The 22,956-nt window shown below is 62.9% G+C and overlaps 1 protein-coding gene across 2 annotated transcripts in view; it reads right to left on the bottom strand.

Annotated features, from left to right (window-relative positions):
- SCUBE1 (signal peptide, CUB domain and EGF like domain containing 1) overlaps positions 1-22,956 on the bottom strand; it is a 114,652-nt gene that overhangs the window by 17,366 nt on the left and 74,330 nt on the right. The window contains exons 5-8 of one of the 2 annotated variants that reach the window (XM_075553516.1): positions 21,829-21,954; positions 18,407-18,523; positions 16,295-16,384; positions 7,515-7,631 (exon numbers count right to left, since the gene is read on the bottom strand). In XM_075553516.1, the coding sequence (XP_075409631.1) occupies positions 7,515-7,631; positions 16,295-16,384; positions 18,407-18,523; positions 21,829-21,954 (450 nt within the window). The remainder of the gene's footprint in view (positions 1-7,514; positions 7,632-16,294; positions 16,385-18,406; positions 18,524-21,828; positions 21,955-22,956) is intronic. The other variant, XM_075553517.1, reaches the window with a different exon arrangement.

The raw sequence follows: 22,956 nt of genomic DNA, 5'->3' as shown, positions 1-22,956 counted from the left end.
GCTAGGACAGGAGCTGGGGGAGGGGACGGCGGCTGGGCTTAGCCCTGGCCTGGCCCAGTTCCCTTCCCTCCCCCCGCCCCAGCCGTGCCTGGGTGAATGTCGCCTCCAAGGATCCCTGGTGGCTGAAGTGCCACCAGGGCCAACAAGGGCTCACATGCTCAGCCGTGATGTCAAGGCTGGTGGATCGAACCCGCCCGCCGCATGCTCCTCCACAGACCCTGGCTGTCGGCCTCCGTGAAGACCCACGGCCTCGGAAACGCGAGGGGCCAGCTGTGCCATCACGCTTGGTGAAGCGGAGGGGCAGCAAAAGGGAGGATGGCCCCACACGTGGCTGCAACAATGGGCTCAGGTGCAGGAAGGGCGGCGAGGCTGTCCCTGGGGTCGCTATGGGTCGCAGCAGACCAGGCAATCAGCACAAGGTCACCCTAGGGGCCCTGGCCGCCTAGTGGCCACAGGTGGTAGGGAAGCCAAAGGCCGGGAATTTGAAATCACCGGCAGCTCTGAGAGGGAAGCAGGTCTCTCAGTCTCGGAAGCTGACGGGGCAGTTCTAAGCTGTCCCAGAGGGCGGCTGTGACCTGACGGCAGTGGGAATGACCGAGAAAGTAAGCTCCCCAGGAGTCGGAATTGACTCAGTGGCCACCGGTTTGGCCTGAGCAGCTTGGCCTGCTGCTGCTAGTGCCGCGGTGCTGCATCCCGAAGGCCCCTACCCGTGGTCTCAAGGTCTGCCACTGGCCCTGTTCCCCAGGGACCCCTCTGCCCTAACTTGCAGGCCGCGCTGCAGACATGACCAACAAAGGGGGAACTTTCAGGAAGGAGAGCTCCCGACTCTAACTCTGAGAGGCACGGCAGTGACACCGTGGGGCCCCCTCGACTGCGGGCCTCTGGGGAGGGAGCAGGTGGCCACACCGGCCCTCTGTGGGTTTGAAGCCCTGAACTTGTGGTTAGCAGCCCAAAGGCTTAGCTCGCTGCCTACCAGTGGGCAGGGCTCCTTTCGACCTGGCTGGAGGGGCAAAGGCGGGATCCTAGGGTCAGTGGCCTGCCCTCTCTGGCCCCGCAGCAGGGACCCTGGAAGGACTCCCCCTGGTGGTCAAGGATTGCAGGGTGCACGAGTGCCATCAGAGCCCCGCCCGGGCCCAGTGACCGGAGGACCGTGTCCCCCAAGTTACAGACAGGGGAGTCTTCCCTGCGCCTCTCTCACGGCTGCTTCAGCAGACCAAGAACGCTCTCACAGAAAGCTTTAGAACCAGCAAGCACTGAGCAGATGCCAGGTCTGTGGCCTTGGGGAGGGTGGCTGTTAGAGAGTTGGCTGAGACCATCGAGACTGGGTGCATCTCAGGGAGCACACCCCACCGCAGGGTGCACCTTGCACCCCCCACCCTTGGCCAGCCTCTCTGGGAACCTCTGCCCTGCTGGGTCTTCCTAGAGCCCTCGCAGACCTCTGAACCAGGAGGGCAGGAGCCTGAGGGGCTGTACCGAGAGGGAGGGGACTCCTCGGGCCCCCCCAGACCCTGGTCCACCTGATCCCACCCTCCTCAGCTGGGGGCTTCACTGCTGCTCTCTGCAATTGCAGGCACCCCCTAACTTATGGGGGGCTCTGCTCCTGGGACCCTGTGATATTAGGTGAAATGACTCTCCCAAACTCATGGCTCTCAAGTTCAGCCTGACTCCTAGCAAGCCCACAGGACAGAGCAGGATGCCTGGGAGTTTCCCACACTGTAACTCTTTACGGGAGCAGAAAACCCAACCTTTGCCCTGCTCGGTTAGATGAGGAATTCATTTACGTTTTTAGTTTCCAGTACTCCTGCCTTGTAGTCTCAGTAAATCTGCACATCGGGGAGGGGAGGCAGGCAGCTGAGCCCGGTTCCCCTGGTTGGCACAGCACCTGCTGCATCGCTGCATGGAGTCAGTCCGAACCCCAGGCTTGCGAGGCCACGTGGAGAAACCTAGCCTGAGACGGACCTGGGGTGGGTTCACCTCCACCCGCCCTCGGGGGCCACTGTCTGCACTTTCCACAAGACTGGCTTCCCTGGGTCCCCAGGGAGGGGCGACCCCAGCACCTCTGGATCCTAGGCTCCTTCGGTGGGTCATGTGAAGGTTAACCCACCTGGGGGCGGGGCAGGCTTCTGGAGTCTTGAGGAGGATGGGGCTCCGGGCATAGCCCCCTTGGGGCAGGAGCCTGGCAGGCCCCACCAGCAGCCTTGGGAGGGGACTGCGGCAGGTGGAGTCTCACGTCCCCACCTGCTAACACTGGAAGACACGGTGAGCTGGTGCTCCCAGGTGACTGGAGCAGTGCTGGCCTCCTCAGGAACCCCCTGCCCCAGCCCCTCCCCTGCGGTTGTAGGCTGTCGCCATAGTGACCAGACAGGGGAGGGAGGCATGTTTGCGGAGGCCTGGCCTGGGAAGCTGCTGCCAGGGGTCAGTGGGAGGGACCCTGATTATTGGAGGACTGCCCCCCCCCCCCCCACTCCAGCCAGTCGCCCCCCTCTGGGGCCCCGGCTTCCCCTGCCCAGTGTCACAGTCGACTTCCAGGGTGACTGGTTCCTGAGAGGCTGCAGGATCTGGAGAACCGGACTGTACGGCACCCCCGACCCCACGCGGGGACAGAGGGGCTTGTCTCGGAACCAGGCTCTGCCCCTCCTCTCGCCAGGCCCCCCAGTACTCCTCTGTCCTCACCCCATTCCTGCTCCCCTGCTCAGACCAGCCCCTGTGGCCCTCTGCAGCCTGTCTGGCTGCCCGCTTCTCCCCGCCTGGCCTGTCTGTGCCTTGGGGATCAAATACCGTCACCTGCCCACCCACCCCTCTGCATGCCATCCTGGGAGTTCTCTCCAGAGTTAGCCTTGTGGGGGGTGGCAAGGGGCCCTGGAGGGTAGAAGCGGGCTCAGCAAGCCACTGCCTGGGAGGGTGGATGGACTGATTGACTGGCCAGTCCAGGGGGACAATGGGTCCTGCAGGAGAACATTCGGATGTTGATGAGAATGTGGGTGTGGGTGAGGGGTGGGGGGTAGGGAGGGAAGAACTAGAGGGTCACCCAGCTCCCCTCCCTCCCCTGCCCCACTGAGGCAGCCCAGGGCCATCGGGTAGGGCTCCGGGAGGGAGGAGAGGGAGGCATGGGGACCGCTTGGTTGGGAGGGGAGGCAGCCAGATGGAGGACACCTTCCGCCCAGGGTGCTGGGGTGGGGCAGTGGGGGAGGCTCCCCTAGACTCTTCTTGAAGGGGTTAGAACAGTGGCTCTCAACCTTCCTCATGCCGTGACCCTTTCATACAGTTCCGCATGTGGTGGGGACACATGATTTTCATTGCTACCTCATCACTAATTTTGCTAATGTTATGAATTGAGCGACCCCTGTGAAAGGGTCTCGACACAGGTTGAGAACTGCTGGTCTAGGTTGTTCTCTGTCCCTTCCGCTCTGTCCCTGCCTCGGCTGCTGTCTCCGTGTCTTCATGTCTCCGTGTGACACTACGTAGCGCAGGCTTGCTCTCCGTTCTATTCGTCTGTCTCTCCCTCCTGCCGCTTTCCTTCTCCCCGGCCCCTCTGTAACCGCCAGGCGGCTTCTTTGAGTGTGAAAACCACGTGTCCTGGTTGTCTTCTCTTGCACCAGTGGTCCATCTCAGACGGGAATTGCCTTCACGGATGGACTTGCTCGCTCAGCAGGACAGCTTCCAGATCCGCCAGCATCTCCAGGAGTTTGACTGCGTCGCCATCCTTCTTTAGGGGTGCGTAGTATTCCATTGGGCGGTTGGAGCAGACTGTCTCCATCCATCCTCCCCCGATGGGCATCGAGTTGGTCCCCATGCTTGTGCCACTGTGAATGCACGGATCTGCTGGCAGGAGCCTGAAGTCCCACGACCTTAAGTGTCACGATCTCTGATAACCCTCGGGCTCCTGTTGCCCACCTGCGCTGGCCCCCTGTGATTGTAGCCGCTTGGTCATCCAGAGCCCGGGGGATGGCCACCCAGCCTCGCCATGGGACTGCCGAGCAGTTTCAAATGCAGGCCTGAGCGTGCCCGTCCCCTGCCCCGCATACAGGGCCTCCACGAGGCTCTCAGACCCCGGCCCAAGTCCTCGCCGTGGCCACCGGGTCGGGTCTTCTCTGGGCGATCAGGGTGTCAGGATGCCTCTGCAGCCACCCTGCTGGGCACACCGTCCCCACTCCTCTCCACAGGGGCCCCGGCCCTCAGCTCAGAAGGCCTGCCCTGAAGCTTGCCTCAGGACCTGCTCCTCCGGGCCTGCCCACTGGGTCAATACTAGCAGATGTGAGCATCCCACCATGCCAGCATGCACAGGGGCTCGGGCTAGGCCCAGGCCAGGGATGATCCTGCCCAACGGGGCTCGTAGGTTCGATCAAAGGGCCGAGCAGGAACTGCCCAGGTTCAAGAGGCGATTGTTTCTGGTGGATTTGTAGGGGCTAGTGGGTGAGGCTGGGCCGTGGTCGGCACCAGCCCCCAGCTCCATCTGTCCATCTGGTTAGGGTCGGGACCAGTGTGCTCCGGGCCTTCACCTCCCCATTCCTGGGTGGGTGCCCCACCTGGTCTGTGCACCCTGGCAGGATAGCGGCCTGAGTGGATACCGTGCTGACCAAGGCTCCATGGGGAATGGCCAAGGGTTTGGCACATCCCCTGGGCAGGATAGCCTGGGGAAGCCCGGCCCATGTCACATGTCACCGGCCACCACAGCCACAGCTGGAAGGGACCTCGGCTACTCACAGGCCAGGGCGCATGGCCATTGAGTCGGTTCTGACTCACAGGGCCCCTCTCTAGGGATCTGTGGGTGGGGGTCCACCTTTGCAGGATCAGGCAGCAGTCTTTCTCTCCCGAGGTGGCTAGCGGGCCAACCAGCAGGGTGTTATTTTCACACCAACAGGAGGAAGGACAGTGATTGCTCTCCACCTCCCTGGGCTGTCCCAGCGAGAGCTGATACGGGGCGGGAGGCAGTCTGTCAGCTGCTGATCCATGCGGCCGGAAAGCATCCGGCTCACGCAGGCTCCGGCCTTCAAGTGCCTCTCCCACCAGTGGGCCAGTGGCCGGAGGACACCGGGGAGACTCCCAGGGACTTGAAGACCATCTTGGGCTGGGGACTGTACCTCACCCGACCCCTCTTCCCCCGACTTTGGTATCCAGCCGTCCTAATGCTGCCCTCGAATGACGTGGCTTACTGTTGCCGGGAGGGGCTGTCCAGCCAGCCTGACTCACCGAGATCCCGTGGTCATGCACAACGGAAGGAAACAGCGCCCGGCCCTGCGCCATGCCCGCCCTCATCGCCACATGGCAGCCCCTGTGGTAGCCACGGTGCAGTCCACTTCGACAAGGTCGTTCTCTTTTCCTCTTTGACGTTCGACTACTCCCCCAGGCATGATGTTCTTGCCTGGGGCCTGGTCTCTTCTGACAGCATGTCCCAAAGGCACCTGGTTTCTGAGGAGCAGCCTGGCTGTGACAGGTGTGTGTGTGTGTGTGCGCGCGCGCGCGTGTGTGTGTGCGTGTGTTCTCCTGACAGCTCACAGCAGGGCCCGCCTTCCTCATCAACACCCCGCTTTAAGGCAGGTTCTTTGTCCAGCTTCCACACGCAGCCGTGGCCGCTGAAGACACCATGGCTTGGGCCGGGTGTGAGAAGGCCTGGAGGCCTAAGTGGTTATGCTGGCAGTTCGAAACTCCCAGCTGTCCAGAGGGAGACAGACGGGGCTTTCTACTCCCGTGAACAGTGACAGTCTTGGAAATCCACAGGGGCCAGTTCTACCCTGTCCTGTAGGGTGGAGAGGTGTCAGCATCAACTTGATGGCGGTGGGTTTGCTTTCTGGGGGTGGGGGTGGAGGTGGGGGCACAGGTGTACCTTATCCCTCAAAGTGACATTCGGAAAAGCGGGGCGCTGACTGTGCTCATGCAGGTCCTGCTCACAGAAGAAGGGGCGGCCATTCAAACAGAGCAAGGGCGGGGGGTGGGGCCGCCTGGTTTAAGGTGGGAGAGGGGCTGGGGGTCTGAGCAAATAAAAGAGAAGCCGGACTATGTGCAGAAGAAGGAGCGGGGCACCGGGATCGCAGGCAGGCTTATGAACAGCCTGCGGTATGCAGGAGACACACCTTGCGTGCTGAGAGGGAGGAGGGCTGGGAGTACTTGCCGATGAAGATCCAGGATGGCAGCCTTCAGCGTGGACCCCGCCTCAGTGGGAGGAAGACCCACATCCTCCCTCTGGGACCAACGGGCACCACCATGCTCAATGGAGACAACGCCGAAGGTCTCAGGGGTGGCACTGTGCTTGGGCCCATAAGCAGTGGCCACGGGGACACATTGCCTGAGTGAGTGCTTTAGAAAACATCGCCAGACAGCCTCTGAGGCCATGCCGACCCTGCCCAGCCACCCTGCTGGTGGAGACGGCCACTCTGCAGGCTGGGGAGGCACAGTGGCTGCTGGTTTGGAACTTTAGACTTCGGGGTTTGCAGGGTTAACAAGTAGAGGGGTCACTTTGAGGGAGGGTGCTTGCTCGAGCAGCGGCTTGCCCAGTGGCTTCCGAGTCGTGGCCGCCCTCGTGGCTGAGAAGCCCGGCCCGTGGGGTTCTAAGCTGCCATGGCTCCAGCAACTTGGTGACAGTGCAGCGCTGGGTGTGGAGTCCGGTGCTTCACCGTGGTGCCCTGGGCTCCCAGCACCCCAAGGCCTTTGTGCAGCTGGGTCGTTTGCCTGTGGTTGGTCGACCCTGCACTGCGGGGCTGCCTGAACCCCCACCTGCCCTCCCACCTGTCTCTTCCCCATTCCCTTGCCTCTCAGTGACAAGTGTCCACTACTTGGCATTCTTTTCCCAGGAGACCTGACTCCCTGACACTTTGCTCTGTGGGACACCCCATGGTCTCCGGTTCTGGGGAGGACATGTACTGTGCCCGCCCCTGCTTATGCACTGTACAGCGGCCCTCGAGGCCCTTCCAGTCCTGCGGCAGAGACGCTGTGACAGGCAGCCAACTCTCTGAGCCTCCTTTCCTGCCCAAACCCCAGCCCTGGGTGTCACAGAAGGGAACTGCTCGGTAGTGTGGGTGGGAGGGCAGCTGGCTGCTAACGGGGCCAGCAGGGGCCTGAGCCCGACAGCCGTCTGAGAGAGGGCCCGGCGTCAGGAACCCAAGGGGGCAGTCCAGCTCTGTCCTCGAGGGCTGCGGGGGGCCAGAACTGACTTGGCGGCAGTGGGTTTGGATTTTGAATCTTTTCAGAAGCAAGTTGCGTTAGGCTATCCACCTGTGGAGTGGCTAGTTGGATGGAACCGCCGCTAATCTTAGCGTCAGTAGCCCAGTGCAGAGGGGCTGCGCCCCCAGTGCCATAGCCACGGGGCTGGTTCTGGCTGCTGCCATATGTGGGGGTTCTGGGGCTGCCGATCTTCCCGGCAGCAGCCAGCCTGCCTCCCTCCTGTGGAGCGGCGTGTGGGTTTGCACTGCACCCAGGGGCCCGACGCCTCACCCACTGCACCCAAGTGGCCCCGTGACCCTCCTCCCACCGACCTCTACCACAGAGGCTCCTGCAGCTGAGATGCCCGGGCCGCTGACCTTTGCATGTCTTCCCATCTGGCTGCAGTGTGAATCCCACGGGGCAGCTGCAGCGCACACCGGTGGCTGTGTCCTTGCACGTCCGGTCGCAGCCTCCGTTGTTGACCGCGCAGGTCTCTGGGAAGGGAAGACAGGCACTGAGCACTGCCCGTCCCCTGGGCCAGGAGGCCTGGGCCCAGCCCCGCCTCTCACACTTGCCACCCAAGGGCCCCCCCATCTGTAAAATGGGGCTGCTGGGGGTGGGGTAGAAATGGATGATGGATAGGAAAAATGCAGATGGACGGGTCACTGCAGCCAGGCTCAGGGCCAGCTCCTCACACTCCTGCCCTGCCCGACAGAGACTCCAGGCCTGGCCGGGTGGAGCGTGGGCTGCCACCATCTGCTCTCGGCTTGGGACGGGCGGGGCCCCGGCTGCCCGAGCTGGGGAGGATGGGGGGGCCCTGGCTGCCCGAGACCATCCATCACCTCGACGGGCGCTCAGCCAACATCTGTTCCCACTGAGCGGTAAGCCACAGCATCTGGTTTGCGTCCATTTGAATCCTGTCTAGTCCCCCCCCCCCCACCTTCATAAATTGAAAGGGGCTGGGAGGGGTTGGGACCTAGCCTGAGTCCTGCAACCTAGTGCACTTGGGTGGGGGAGGCAGCCCCTGGGGCAGGGGGCGGGGGGCGGCAGCCCCTGGGGTGGGGCTCTTCATGCACATCTGGCAGACTTTGATCTGGAGGAGACTGACGGGGAGGGGGGCGGCGGGTGTCAAGGGATCCATCACCTGTGGCTCCTGGTGCAGATTGTGTCTCCCCCCTACAACCAGCTGCAGTGGCGCCTGCCCTGGGGCCTTTCTCCACGGCCCCCCTAGGTGTCTGCCAGTGCCTGTGTTTTTGGGGGGCCGGCCTTTCTGCTGCTGGGTCTCTTGGGGGAGACATGTGGAGATGGACTAGAGGGGGTGACATGAGCATCTACCCCACTGCCAGTCACCCCTCTTTTCCACTATATCAAACCCTGTTCCCTTGAACTTCAACTTGGAAGGGGTGGGTGTCGGAGGGGAAGGGAGCCCAACATTGGGTGCTCCTGAGGGGGTGGAAGTGGGGCTACCTGCTGCAGAGCCCGTCTGCCCCCTCACAGTCAAGAGCCAGCACCATTGCTGTGTGACCTTGGGTGCTGCCCTCCCCGCCACCCCGCCGTTGTGCTTCAGGCTGTGGCCTCTGTGGAAGCAGGCAGACAGGCCCGTCTTCCGAGGTGCACTGGGGGTGTGGGTGGGGCAGGGGGTTCAGAGAACCAGCCTTTTAGTGAGTGGTTCAGGGATTAACTGCTGCTGCCACCTCGATCCCCTTGGCCTGGCTCAGAGGTCCATCCAGGCAGGGACAGAGGACCTAGTGAGCCAGGCAAGCACGGGTGGAACTGTGCTTCTTCACTGTCTCCCCCACATTCAAGAGTCTGCTTCATGGGGTGCCTGGTCCCCAGGCCCTGTCTCTAGACTGAGGCCTGCTTCAGGCCCGCTGCCCCTGCTCAAGGGTGCTCCCATGTTGTACCTGGGTGGGGACAGGGGTGGGGGCACCTGGGCTAGGGAGTGGGGCAGGGCCTGAGTAGTCACTCTTCATCATGGCCGTTTGTGCGGGCAGCGGGGCCGTCCGTGGGTTCAGACCCACAGGCATAGATATTTCCTATTTCCCGTAGGCACCCCCTGCCTTGTCTCTCAGCATCTCCGCATGTCACAGACTCCCAGTCCCACAGCTCCCTGCTCCCCAAATGCGCGTCCCTCAGAGCCACCCCCCTCCGGAACCCAGAGGGCCCTGTGTCAGCACAGGCAGTGCTCAGGGCAGCCCTGCTGGGCAGGGGCGGGTCTGGGGAGGGTCCTCCTGGGGCGGGCCACCCTCCTTGCTGATCCTGCTTGTGGCCTATGCACCGAGGCCCAGGCCCTCCTCCCTTGTCCCCAAGCAGCAGCTGCTCAGTAAACGCTGCTGCTGGGCCCTCTACCCGCATGTCCCAGGCACTGTCGGATCCATCCCGGCACGCCCTGGAGTGGTGTCCAATGGGGTGCCCTCCCTGGAAGTCGGCAGAGAATGGGCTGGTTTTCCAGGAACGGGGTGTTAAGGCTTGCCCCTCAATAGTGGGGGCAGGCTGACCTGAGGTATCTCCGTGGGGAGGAATTGAGGGCTGGGTCCCTGAGAAATGGATCTCAGGAGCCCCCCACTTCTGGAGAGACTGGATAGTTCTTGGAACTCATTTGTCAGAGTGGAGGGGGCCTTGGGGGCCCTCAGCCCCACCTATCCCCAGGTCAGACTGAAGTTGAAAAGGGGGGGGTGTCTAAATGGCCCTCTGCACATGTGCCCCAGTGTAAGGAACCTGAGCTTCAGTTTGAAAACAGGACCTTGGGGCTCCTGGAGGAGCCTGGGATGCCCACAGGCCCTTCCCATACCTCACCTGGCACTTTCCCCTCCCCTCCCCCACTGTCCCCAGGCGTCAGCAGCCCTGGGATTCCCACTCTTGGTGCTTCCCTCCGCTGACAGCCTGTCTGAGCCTGACCTACAGGTTACAGAGCTGGACAGCGGAACGAGCCATGCCCACTAGGCTCCTTGGGGTCAGGGCACTGGGCAGCTTCTAGCCAGCCCAGCTCTGGCCCATGTCACTTTTGGAAGTCTGCTGACCAGAGAGCCCAGGGGCCTGCTCCCCTTTCTTCCTCCTCGCCTGGCTCTCCCAGTGCTCCCCATCTCTGCAAGCAGCACCCTTCTGCTAAGGTCGAGTCCCAGGACTTCCTGCCGCTCTCTTGCCCATGCAGTGCCCAGGCCCTGGCCCCCCAAGGTCCACCTTCTGATTCCACCCTGCTCTGCTGAGGGTCCCTCCTGGTCCAGGCCACCTCTGCTACAGGACCCTGCAATGCTGAGGGTCCCTCCTTTGGACCAGATCATTGCTCCGGGTGGTCAGGGCACTTGTTCCCACTAGAAATGAGGTGGAGCACAGCCTGCGACCACACCCCACCACCCAGGGCCACACAACCTACCACCAGCCCTGGTCATCAAGTCTTCCTTGGCCCTGGGGTCCAGAGCAGTGGGAGTTGCCCTCAGCACTCCTCCTGCCCTCCATCCTTCCCTTGTCCTGTGTGGACCCTCATCTGTGACTCATGGCTGCCATGGGTCAGTGCTGATTCACGGTGCCCCCCATGGGCTTCCCAGACCGAGGTCAGTGGTCGGAAGCGCAGTCTTTCTCCTGAGACCATGTGCGTTGTGGCCCGACCTGTAACTCCCACCATGCCTCTGGGCTCCTTCATCTGTGACAAGGACAGCTCTCTCCTGCGGAAGATTCCCTGTGTAGGGGGGCAAGGGGGAGGTGGCCCGGGGGATAGCTCAGGCCCGGGGCAGCAGTGCCAGTCCCTACACGCAGCCTCCAGGGGGATTCTTGGGGGGGCGGCTACATGGGGAGGGGACAGAGGCAGGGAAGGGGTGTGGCACCCAGGGAACCCAGACCGTAGGCCCTGAAGGCCTCTGGGAGGGAGGCTCCCTTTCCGAGGCATGACCATCAGCATGACGGGACGCAGGCCGGGTAGCCCGGTGCCCAGCAGTCTTAGGTCCAGGGTTCTGTGCCTGAATTTTCAAGGGCCAGATGGAAATGGGGAAGGGAAAGGAGGGAAGGAGCCAGAGCTGGGTCCCTCTGGGCTCCAGACCCAGGACAGGAGCTGCCATGCCAACTCTCAGGAAAGCCACTTCTAAGGAGGCCGCCCCACACCCCAGATCTCTCGCCAGGGGAGCAATGCTCTAAGGCCAAGCAGGAGCGCTGACCAGCCACCGAGTCTCACCGGGAAGGCGCACCCAACAGAGCCCCAGTGGGGGTTGGGCCTCCCTTGGTGTCCAGCCCCAGCTAGAGTGTGAGGGCACAGTGGGCAGGCTGAGAGGGGCCCTTGGGCAGGGTGATTGAGCCAGAGCCACTCTGGTCGCAGGGCCCAGCTGGTTTGGTTTTCTGTGTCCAGGCAAAGGGCTGCACTGCGAAGTCGGGGGCCTGGGGGCTGGAGACACCTCCCGTGGGGCCACCTGGACAGTCAGTACCAGGACTCCATACCCAGCTAGTGCCGGCAGGGCAGGGCCGGGCCTGACTAGCAAAACCAGCCCCTTCCCGCCCAGAGCGGGATTCCTGCAGACCCCCACGAGCCTTCCTGGGAACCTCTGAGGGGGGGCTTTCCTATCAGAGGTCTTCGCTCCACCACGGTGCTGCAGCTCAAATACGACAGGGTCCCTGACGGTGGCCCAGGGCAGCCGTGTAGTCGGAACAGACTCGGCCACACCCAGTAGAGGAGCCATCCGTTCACCTGAGCCCATTTCCTGGCCCGTGGCTGCCGCCAGGTGGACACCAGGTGTCTGTTGGGTGAGCTGAGCACTGGGAACAGAAGTGGAAGAGGGCCACCCAGGGCACACAGCCAGCAAAGAGCAGGCCGAGGGGGCCCTGCTGCTCTCAGCGCCTGCCTGCTCCTCCTCAGACACAGTGAACCGAAGTCACAGCCAGTCCCATGCATCACGCAGTTCCCCGACCAGACGTGTCGTCCAGGCCCTGCCTGGCTCTCGCCCCCTGGACACTGGTTCCGCACCCCCACCCCCACCCCCCAGGGAAGGCAGGGGCAGCTGTTGGTCACTCGAGTACCTCATGCCACCAGGGAGAGCCTGGCCTGGTACATGGTGCCTGGCAGGCCTGGGCACACATTTGTGGCGTGGCTGAGGGGAGCTGGGCAATGTCAAGGATGGCAGCACCCCCACTCTCCCCAGACTACTCATGGGCTCCCAGCATGCATTATGTGAAGACAGGGGGGCAAGATGAGTGGCAGAGGGCACAAGGTCAAGTCTGAGGGGCCAAGGGGTCGAGAAGAGAGTCAAGGCAGGGCTGGACATGCCCAGGGTCGTGCCTGCCCCAGAAAGGTGGCCGTGGCTGCAGGATGGGGCTTGGAGGATGGGGGACTGGGACTGCATCCAGGACGAGGTCTCAGGGGATTCCACATGAGGTTCAGGCTCAGGAGACATGACAGCTCTGGGACTGACCACAGTGCCGAGTCTCCCGGCCCCCATGAGGGGACAGGACTGAAGGGGTGGCAAGCTGGCGGTCATCTGTGGGGCTCCCTGCTCTCTCAGTACCCCTGTGCGGTCATGCAAGAATATTCTGCTTCATCAGGGCAGGGGCTGGCTGGGCAGTTGGGGTCTGGTGCACCCGGGGTCCTTGCATGCATAAGGGCAAAGTGTCCACCAGCCTTAGGGCCACAGGCCTTGCAGTATGTATGGGACTGTCTGACTGATGCCCCTGCAAGGGAGTGGGTGGGCACTGTCCCAGGCCCTGGTCATGATCCCTAAGGCAGGGGGACCAGGAATTGCCTGTCTACCTCACAACCCCCAGAGAGAAGGGGCTTACATACCGAGCTCATCCCGGGGGCCAGGGAATAACCCACAGAAACCCAAGTGTGCTCCAGAGCTGAGTGGTTCCAGGGACCCACAGACACCTGCCTCTGGGGACTGTGAGACTCTGGCTGAGCCCACCCCCGTCCACTTGGATGGGCACAGTGCTAAGGACCACCACGGGCCTCAGTGGTCACTCACTGCCCACAGTCCCCCTGTGGCTATGGGACCCTTCTGCACAATCCCACTGGGCTCTCCCAGGCTTTCCCTGCTGGAACTCCTCCGGGCCTCTTGTACACCCCTCCACAGGGACTGGCTAAACGCAGGCTCCCCCCCACCAACGCCCCCCACCCAGCAGCTGGGCCTCGGCAGTCAGCAATAGGGGTGGGATCCCGTCCTGAGCCCCCAGCATGGCTCTCCCTCCTGTCCTCATTTCTGGGATGAGCACATGGCGTCCGTCTGTCCTGTGACGGCTGTGCTTTCAGGTACCCCCCCCCTTGCTCCCCCAATGAGAGAGGGTCACAGACACCACTTGTGTCGAGGGAGGCAGCCAACTACGAGGGCCCCAGGTGCCTGATCTGGAACCTTCTCAGGCAGGGCCAGGCAACGTCCTCCTGTCAGGCTGGGTTCCTGGTGGTGCCAGGGTCTGGGCACCAGGAGCTCCAGCTCTGCCCCATTCCCAGGGTGGCCCTGGGTGGGTCACATCCCGCTAGCCTCGGGTTCCACTCTTTTCTCTGACAAGCACTGGGCCTGCACCCACCAGCCCTCTCGACATGGAAGTATCATGCTGCCCCCATGTCACCACACTGAGTATCCGTATGACTGGGCTGAGGACCTCCGCCTGAGCCTCCGGCCAGGGGTGGTCACACCTGGGACCACTGACGGAGGCCTGGAGGGTCCTGGGCTGGGGAGCTGGGCGGCTGCCTCACAGACTTGTGGGGAAAGCGCTGTGTGTGTGTGTGTGTGTGGGGGAAGCCCCAGAGGAAGGAGGCTCGGGAGAAGGGGTGGGGAAGGAGTGGGCAGGAGGTGGGAGATGCTGTCTGGGACCCTTCTCTAGCAGCCCCACCCTCACTGTGCCGGGAGTGGCAGTGAGGAGTCAAGGGATTCCAAGGATCAGCGGCCTCTGCCACCTGGGCAGGCCCCTGGTTGGCGCCAGTGGTTTGTGCTTGGCTACGATCAGAAAGGCTGGTGGTGTGGACGCACCCAGTGGCACCACGGGCAAAAGGCCTGGCAACCTTCTGAAAACTCAGCCACCACCCTCCTCCTCTGCACTTTAACTCCATGCCCGGGGACGTCCGGGCTGCCGCTGACTATGGGGCACAGGTTGTTTCTGAAACAACCTTGTCTCTCTCAATCGGCCACCTCCAGGTGGAGCTCCTATCCTGGATTCCAGGAGCTGGGACCCCAGCTTTGCCTCTCTGAGCCCAGCCAAAAATGCGGCATGGCCCAGAGAGAATAGAATGGGAAGGTGGCCCCACCCTGGACAGGCATCGTCCCCCGGGAGAGTGACGGAGATGGGTGTGTGCCGTGAGCTGGCCTGAGGCCTCGGACTCACTTCATCCCACACTGGCTCCTTTCCTGCCCATCCCAGACATGGCACCCCTGACTCGGGAGAGAACTGGCCTCTGGGGGCTGGCTCTGAGCAGCACAGGGCTGGGTGGGGCCACGTCCCTCCCTCTGGGGACACAGCCTGGGAGCAGGCGCAAGTCGCGGCATGAGTTGCTGTTCTTAGAGGTGGCCAGCCCAGGGAAGGAGGGTCTGTGCCCTGAGGGGGCACCTGAAGGGCCTTGGTGGAGTCCCCTGTCTCTGGGGCAAGTGTAGGGAGCCCAGAGCAGGGAGGGGTCTCTGGCTGTGGCAGGGCAGGCTCTAAGAGGTGGGTGGGAGCTTGATGACCCCAGAGGTGGGATGCAGGGAGTTCCTTGCTTGGGTCCTCTCCCCGAGAATCCTGGGTACTTTGTCCCCCTATATCTCCCAGGCTTGGTGGGCTCCCTCCTCTGTCCCAGTTCCTGGACCCCCTGCACACACTGGTTCTGGGCCACCTGCTGCCTCTGCCTCAGCTATGCCCTCTCCTGCCACCCGTGATTTTCCTGGGAGGGGCGCCTGCTAGTACTTGAAAGGCCCAGAGCCCTCACTGCCTAGGCTGGGCATGGGCACCGCTAACTCCAAGGCTTCTACCGCCCAGGCTCCAGCCACTTTTCCGGAAGTCCCAAGCTTGAGCTCCTCCCTCCCTGGAGGGTTGAGGGCACACCTGCTTGCTGAGACCCCAAAGCCTGTGCCCCTGCTCTTTCCAGTCCTTCCCAGACCCGCCCAGATGCACCCACAGGGCAGACCCGAGCAGAGGGCTAGGGATGTGTCTCTCTGACCTGTGTCCTCACCTGGACAGCAGGTAGCGCTGTCAGGCCTGGTGAGCACAGATGTGCGTCAGATGGGCGCCTCCACTGTGCTGGCACCCTCCCTGGGAGCCCCCGTGGCCCATGGGGCGGGTGACCCCCAGATCCCTCCGCTCTGACCTCTAGGGGATTCTGGCTGCAACCTGGCTCTGCAGGGTTGTGTGGGCCTCGGGCAGCCAGCACCCCGCAGGCTGCCTCAGTGTCTTCTTCTGAAGGGGAGGGTCACACCCTCCCACCCTGCAGCTGCCAGAGTGACTGCAGGAAGGTCTGAGGGCCCTGGAGGGTGGGAGCTGAGCTCAGGAGGTACTGCGAGCTGGCCCATCGTCCCAGGCCCCCAGGTGCAGGGCCGGCAGGGACACAATCACCGGCTGGGTCACGCCACGCCATCAACCAGCCTGGTTCCGACTAGAGTGAAAGGGACATTGAGGGCGGCGGACCGGCGGTGGCCCATCATGGCCAGGACGTGGGGTCAGAAGGGACTCCCAGTCCTTCTCTGTGTCCTTCACCTGGACTTGCTAAATGACCGGCGCCGGCCCTCTCCTGTTGGCGATTAAAGGATCTACCCGGTCCCACCAGCTAGCATGGGGTCCTCGTCCCAGAGTGTAGTCTGGGGCGCTGCTCAGCACCAGTGTCTGGGTTTGCGTCTGATCCCGGGAATTTAACTGCCAATGTGGGGCCTGGGTCAACCCAGGAGCTGTGTGGGCCGGGGTGTTTACCTGGGCTCTGGGGTCTTTGAGACACACACACACACACACACACACACACACACACACACACACACACACACACACACACACACACACACCCCAATGTGCTCGATGGGGGAATAAGAACTCTCCCAGGGTAAAGAAAAGCGGGGGAACACCTGCAGCGGGCTACCCCCACTCACACAGGAAGGACTCGCGTGAGCAGCAGCACACGCCCCCCGGGCTCGCCCCCCGCCCCCGCACACTCACGACCCCCACGCCCTCCTGCACGCGCGCACACGCAAGTGCAAGGACAACACAGGAAGGGGGGAAGAGTTACCCATGAGCAGCTGGCGCTTCCCCCGCTTGTCCACATCAGCTAGTGACGTGGCATTGGACCGAGAGCGCTCAATTGCAGCCTCATGCTGTTCTAGAACACAAGTAAGGGACAAACACGGAGCCCGTGGTTAATGAGGCCCATTCCCGGAGACTCTGAGGGGGGGTGCTCAGGGCAGGCGGGGGAGGGGGACACACAGATGGGACACAGAGGAGCAGGCTGAGGTCACATCGGCCAGGGTGTGCGCGGGGCGGGAGGGGGCACGCGTGGTGGGGGGCGGCGAGCTTCAGGCTGGAGAGGCGGGTGCTGGGCAAGGAGCAGGCCGCGAGGTCCGGTGATGGCTGCGCCTGGGCGGCAGACGCCCTGCCAGGAGGTGTTGTCAAACACTCATGCAAAATTAAGAACAAAACGCACGGAGGGGACGCACAAGTCAGGGGACCGCGGCAGCAGACGCAGAGAGGTGGGGTGGGGATGTGGGCAGTGCTGGTTGCCTGCTTGTCTATGGGAGGCTCAGCTGGGGCTGCACGGGGGCTCAGGGTGTGATGGGCCGGCAGGAGAGTCATGTCATGGGGGGGGGGGAGTGGGCTGCGGCATGAAGGCACATCAAGAGCCATCCCAGGGATGAAGGGGCAGGGGACAGGGCACATGGTCAGTTGGCCTGGGGCCCTTTGCTTGGTCAGGTGCGGAGGGACACTTGTTCTCCACCTGGAGCAGGGCCAGATGCAGGGTCTGTCCTCTGGGTCTGGGGTGACACTGGGGCACGGCTGGGGCTCAGGACACAGCTTTGGAAAGCAGAATCCACCCGGCAGGGACGGTCACATGCAGCAGACGTGAAAAATCCAAAAACGGGGACCCAGAGGGGTGAGTGGGGCGGACGAAGACAAGATGTGTTAGACAGAGGGCTGGCAGGTGTCTGGGGGTGACCGGGAGGGGACAAAGACGAGGGGTTGAGGGGTGGGAGGCCTCCAGGCAGGACAGCAGAGAAGGGAGAGAGGCAGGAGGAGGAGGTTCTAGATGGGATCAGGCTGCAATAGAGACACTGGTCTGAGACCGGGTTTTGCTTTTAATTTTGTTGGGTGGTTTGCTCGGTTCGGTTTGGCTTTTGGCTCCAGAAATCATGACCGAATGTCGGGCATCAGACAAGACAGGCAATCAGGTACCATCACCAGAGAAGCGGGAGGGATGGGATAAAAATGAAATAATAATCATAGTAAACAAAAACAAAACAGAAACCAAAAACAAATGGTCGTCTGCAAGAAGAGACCACACAGAGGAGGGGGGCCCCAGCAGGGGCGGGCGGGCGGCGATGGCAGGCGGCGGCAGCAGCAGCAGCCCTGTGTCCCCATGTGACAGGTCAGCCCCCCCACCCCCACCCCACCCCTGTGCTCCTGCCCGCTGCCCTCAGGGAGGCAGGTGAAATGCAGACGGGCCTGGCCACCACGGCCGGCCCTCCAACCCCTTCCCTGCCACGATAGAAGGGCCTGGTCTACGGGACGTGGGCATTGTCCTCTGTGCTTTTGGGCTGCCACGTACACACTGGCGAGGGAAAGGGGGCTGGCCCTGGCACTGATTTTGAAAGCCCTCCCTCTTTTTCCCTTCACCCCCATTCAACGCACGATGACTGGTAGTTGAGTGGGGTAGTGATTGTGGCAGGATAACACACAACCATGCAAGCTTCGCCTTGCAGGTACGGATCAGGAGGGCGGGGGCTGACCAGACTCGAGGGTCCCGGTCCCAGAGAGGTGGCTGGGGCGGGGGGATCCCTGGGGAGAACGTGAGCCGGCCTTTGAAAGCCCCCCTTACCCCGGAGCCACACCTCCTTCCCCTGGCTGGGGGCACTGGGCCTGCTGGGTGCTTTCCATCCCATTCAGGAAGAAAGCTGCCCCGCAGGGACCCCCTTGCTTGGGACTGGCCCACGTGGAGGCCTGTGGTTGGTCTATGTGCCTGGGTCTCCACAGAGCCCCTCTCCTGGGGGGTCCCGCCACCACAACATTACGGGGGGGTGGCTGGGGAGGAGTCCCTTCTCTTGTATTTTGGAGCCTGGGGTGTGGCAGGGTATTGGCTGACTTCAAGGGCCACGTGGGGAACGCGTGGAGGGCAGGGCGGCTGACTCACCGATGCAGGTCCGGCCGTCTGTGTGCAGGGCGTACTTGTGGTGGCAGCCACACGTGGGGCCCGTATCCGTGTCCTCACAGCTGTGCTGGCAGCCTCCGTTTCCATAGTTACAGGTCACTAGTCAGGCCCGAGGGGGGGCGTCCGGGTGTGAACAGAACAACAAACCCATTAGCGTGTGTGTCTGCCGGGGACTCCTCGTCTGGGGTGCTGGGCCGTGGGCACAGCCCATAGGCGTGGTCTCACCAGGGGCTCTGGTGGATTGGACAGAGTATGTGTCCCTTTATGACAGCCTGTCTCAGTGCGGCGCAGAGAGATCAGTGTGTGGGGGCTGTTGAGTTGGGGACACATCTCCTCTCTGTGTGAGGTTTCCTTCTCAGGCCGTCTGCAGGACGGCGAAGGGCACACCCACAGTCTACAGCCCAGTGGCTCCCTCAAACCTTCTCTGCCTGATCCCATGCCCGATATCTTCTAGCGCCAGGACGTGCACACACCCTTCAGCCCCAACCCCCAATTCATCACCAGGACCCAGCTCGGTGAGAAAGGGAGCCCCCGCTGAAAGCAGCGGTGGCAGACTCAGGTTTATTCAGCTGGGCTTAGCAGACACCACGGTCCCTGGTTAGGGAGCAAATGTGCCCAAGGAGACTCAGCGGCTGGACCTCTCCAGAGGGTCTCTCGGGGCCTGCCTCCCACACTCTGGGGGCTGGTAGGGGCAACTCCTGTCCAGCGGCGGCCCAGGGGGGCACCAGAGATTCTCGGGCAGGTGTCCTCTTGGAAACAGTAACCCTCTGTCCAGAATTCTGCAGAACTTCAGAGGGGCCCCGGAGCTCTGGTGCTGTACTGGTTACACACTGGGCCGCCATGGGCAAGGTCAGTAGTTTGAAACCACCAGCGGCTCCGTGGGGGAAAGACAGGGCTTTCTCCTTCTGTAAACCGTGTACAGTCTCAGAAACGCAGAGGGGCACTTCCTCCCTGCCCATCAAGCCACCACAGGCTGGCATCAACTCGGTGGCGGTGAGAGTTGGGTCAGAGGGGCCAGGCGTTGAGCACCTGCAACCCATTGTGCTGAGAGGGGGGACCCGGAGTGTGGCAAGCGTGCCCCGGGAAGGTTCCAAACATCTCAGAGATGACGCTGCCCCTGCGGCTCCCTGGGACAACTCCTTGCACCCCCAAGAAGGGCAGCGGGGCTCCTGGGGGTGCAGCCCCGAATGATGGTGGGGCTGGTCAGTCTGATCACATGCAAATGCCACAGCAGGTGAGGCTGCTGTGACGAGGATGGGTTCACGCCTGGTGACCCAGACCCACGGCCTTAGCAACCTGGGGCTCCGTCCAGAGAAGACACCCACTTAATTTAGGGGGTGTTTCAGGGACTGGCCGCATGGCTTCAGGAGACCTAGGCTCCATCTCTGAGTGGGCTCACTGGCTGTGCAGTGATCCTCTCTTGTGGCTGAAGCAGTTCCTGTCTCTCGGGGAGCCTGGTCTCAGGGGAGGAGAGAGAGAGGCCTGAGACCAGGCCGCTGCCTTGGTGGCCCTGTGGTGAGCCCGTTTCAGAGGGGTGCAGCAGAGACCTCCGTCAGAGCCCTGACAGCTGACCCCAGGCTGTGTCCTGCTTGGTGACCAGGAGACGAGAGGCGGGCCTGCCCAAGGCAATGCAAGGAGCTGTGCCTGCAGGGCAGGGTCTCCACCAGGAGCCCGGCCTCTCCTGGACCCTGAGGGCCGCGCTTACTGCGCTTCTACCCAGAGTCACCCGAGCCCCAAGAGAGACCCATGGGAGCCCATATCAGGAACCCTGCAGTGGGTCCTGGGCTCTGGACAGAGGACAGGCTCTGGGGAGAGCTCCTGAGGTCTGGCCAGCCCAGAGAGGCAGGTTCTACGGAAAGGTCCAAGCTGATGGGACATCACCATGTGGCACTAACCACACGGAAGGAACCCAAGCCAGTGGACTGGGCAGTGCAGGAGGGGTCACTGGCTTCGTGGCTCTGGAAGATGTCCAGGGTACAACGCTCAGGCTCTAGCCCCGTGGACACATGGATGGGCCCAGCACACGTTGTGGCTGGGGCTGAGCTCCTGTGTGAGCAGCCAGGGAGCGGGAAACGGTGCTCAGAGCCGAGCTCATGGCCCCCTGATGCCACAAGAGCACCGTGGGCGGCTGACCCCAGAGCCGTGCCTGGCCACAGCCGATGCCAGCTGCAAGCTGCTAGGGACCCGTGCCCGGGTCTCTCTGGAGGCACCGCGGGAGGCTGGGGAGCGGGCGTTGCTCTCATCCGGTCTCTAGAGTTGCCAGGTGGTGGAGGCTGCTCTGTGGTGAAGAGACCCGCCTGCCTGGCGCTGGGGAAAGCAGGGTCTGGCTGGCAGTGTAGGGCTGGAGCCAGGCAGCCCCTTTGTCCCTGCCCTCGGAGGCAGCACCCATGGCTCCTGCCTTCTGAGCCCCAGCGCTGCCCCACTGGGCCCCCCACTTTTGTGGGTCTGTCTTTTGGTCCCACGGGGGGTCAGGAACGGAGCAGCCAGTCCCAAGCTCAGGTTACCTGGGCGATGAAGCATTGGCCCTTGGGGGCAGAGGGGGGAGCTCAAGGGTCTGGGTCCAGGGCCTTGGGGACTTTGAAAGGAGAGCAGGTTGGGGATGAGGTGGCTCGACATTCAAAGGAGATTCTAACAATCAAGGGGCCGCCAGCCTTCTCCCCAGCACGACTTGGCCTAGGCTGGCCGGCCTCCACTCTCCCACTGCCTAACGGCCACATGAGCACCGCTGCAGACACTAAGCCAGGAGGGAATGGTGCTGTCCATCTTCCCACCTCAGAGCAGGGGCTTGGGGTGAAGTGTCTTCCAGATGGTTTGATGTTGAGCAGGGAGTAGGCACCCCTTCCTGCCTCCCCATCATCTCCCTCCCGTCCCCCTCCTCCCCAACTGTCAGTTGGTCACTAAAGAGCTGGTGGCTACAGAAAGGCTGGACTCCATGAGCGGAGGTGGGAAGAGGCTGCACTCCTGCTGGGCCCCCAGGGACCCTGCCCTGTACCGCCAAGCCCAGTCCTGGCCGCCCACCCGAGGGGGCTGGGCTGTGAGTGTGCCTCTTAATCCCGGAAATGAGTGGGCACAGAGCCAAGAGGTTCCTTCCTTACACCCCCCACTGCCAGCCCGAGAGCCCAGGGGCGGATCCCCCTGTGCCCATTGGAGTGTGGGCTCAGCAGGCCAGGAGTGTGGTACAGGAAGCACCGGCTGGAGTCCTCGTAGGCCTCACAGTGGGTGCTGCTGGGGTTCTGTGCTCGTGGGGTGGGAAGATCTCCAGCCTGGGCTTCGGGAACCCACCCCTTGAGCCCTCCTGGCCTCAGGGAGCCTTCCCTGGCCAGCATCCCACAGTGGACCGGCCATCTCGGAGCAGAGGCAGGAGACGCACGGGGGCAAAGGGCCGTTTGCCGCCATCTACCTACGTGTGCAGTCTTTCTGGTTTGGGGCAAGGTCAAAGCCAGGCCTGCAGTCGCACGCCACCCCCCCTTTGGGCGTCTCCCGGCAGATGTGGGCGCAGCCGTGTTCTTTGTTCATGCAGTTCATGCCCTCTGTGGAGAGATAGAGAAGGGAGCTGGGTGGGATCTCAGCCACATGCCATCCTCTCAGGCTGCTCCCCCAACATGCGTGTCCGCTTCCAGAGGGGCCCTGCGTGGGAGACCAAGGACAGGCAGCCCACGGGATCAGGGAGCAAGGGTCCTTCAGTGAGAGCTGAGTAAGTGACACCTGGGGATTCTCTGAGGAAAGCCCGGCCCTGCGGTGGATTTGGGCACAGTCTGGGCAGGTGGCCACTCACCCAGCGGATGGAGCCAGCCAGGGACTGCACTCTCCTGGTGGCCCCCAAACCCCAGGCTCCACGTAGCTCTCCTCTCTCCCAGCGTCCAGGTAGAGACCCTCCCCTCCTGGTGGGCTGGCAATGAGTTAAGAGCATCAGGGTCTGGGGGCACCTCTCCCGCCAGGGCTGCCACCTGTGCCTCAGCAGACCCGGGGCCATTCTGATGTCACCTGCTCTGACAGTGAGGACACTGGTCTGCGGGCTCTTTCAAGTCAACGCTCAGTCCAGCGGCCCCAAGGGGGCAGGTGAGGTGGTTCCACACCTTGAAATGATGGATATGCTGGGCTTCTCAAAGGGCCTCCCAAGTCCCTGAGGAGACCACCCCCTGAGAGAGGGGGAAGTGAGCCTCATGAGCTCTGGGGGAGACCCTTCTCCTCAGAGTGGGTTACATGAGACCCTTGGGGGACTCGGGCTGTGGTCAGGGGCCTGTTGAGTGCCCTGGCCCTGCCCGTCTGCTTCCAGCTGTCTATCCACGCCCCCCCCACCCGCCCCCTTCCTCGAGCTCCTGACAGGTGGAGGGAGGCTGCAGACCCTGTGCATGGCCGCTACAGGAAGGCAGGCCTTTCACAAGCCAGTCTCACGCCTCCTCCACCCTCCAGGCTCCCAGGCCTCCGCGTGACACCAAATGCCAGGCAGCAGGTGCCATCCTGTGCCTGGGGGTCACGCGCGAAGTCCCATGGTGAGCCCAGGGCTTGAACCAGGGCCTCTGAGGACAACC

This window comes from Tenrec ecaudatus, chromosome 6, assembly GCF_050624435.1.
Source record: "Tenrec ecaudatus isolate mTenEca1 chromosome 6, mTenEca1.hap1, whole genome shotgun sequence".
NCBI lineage: Eukaryota > Metazoa > Chordata > Mammalia > Afrosoricida > Tenrecidae > Tenrec > Tenrec ecaudatus.
The sequence above is the reverse complement of the archived record's forward strand: the minus strand, read 5'-3'. Positions and strand labels throughout refer to the sequence as shown.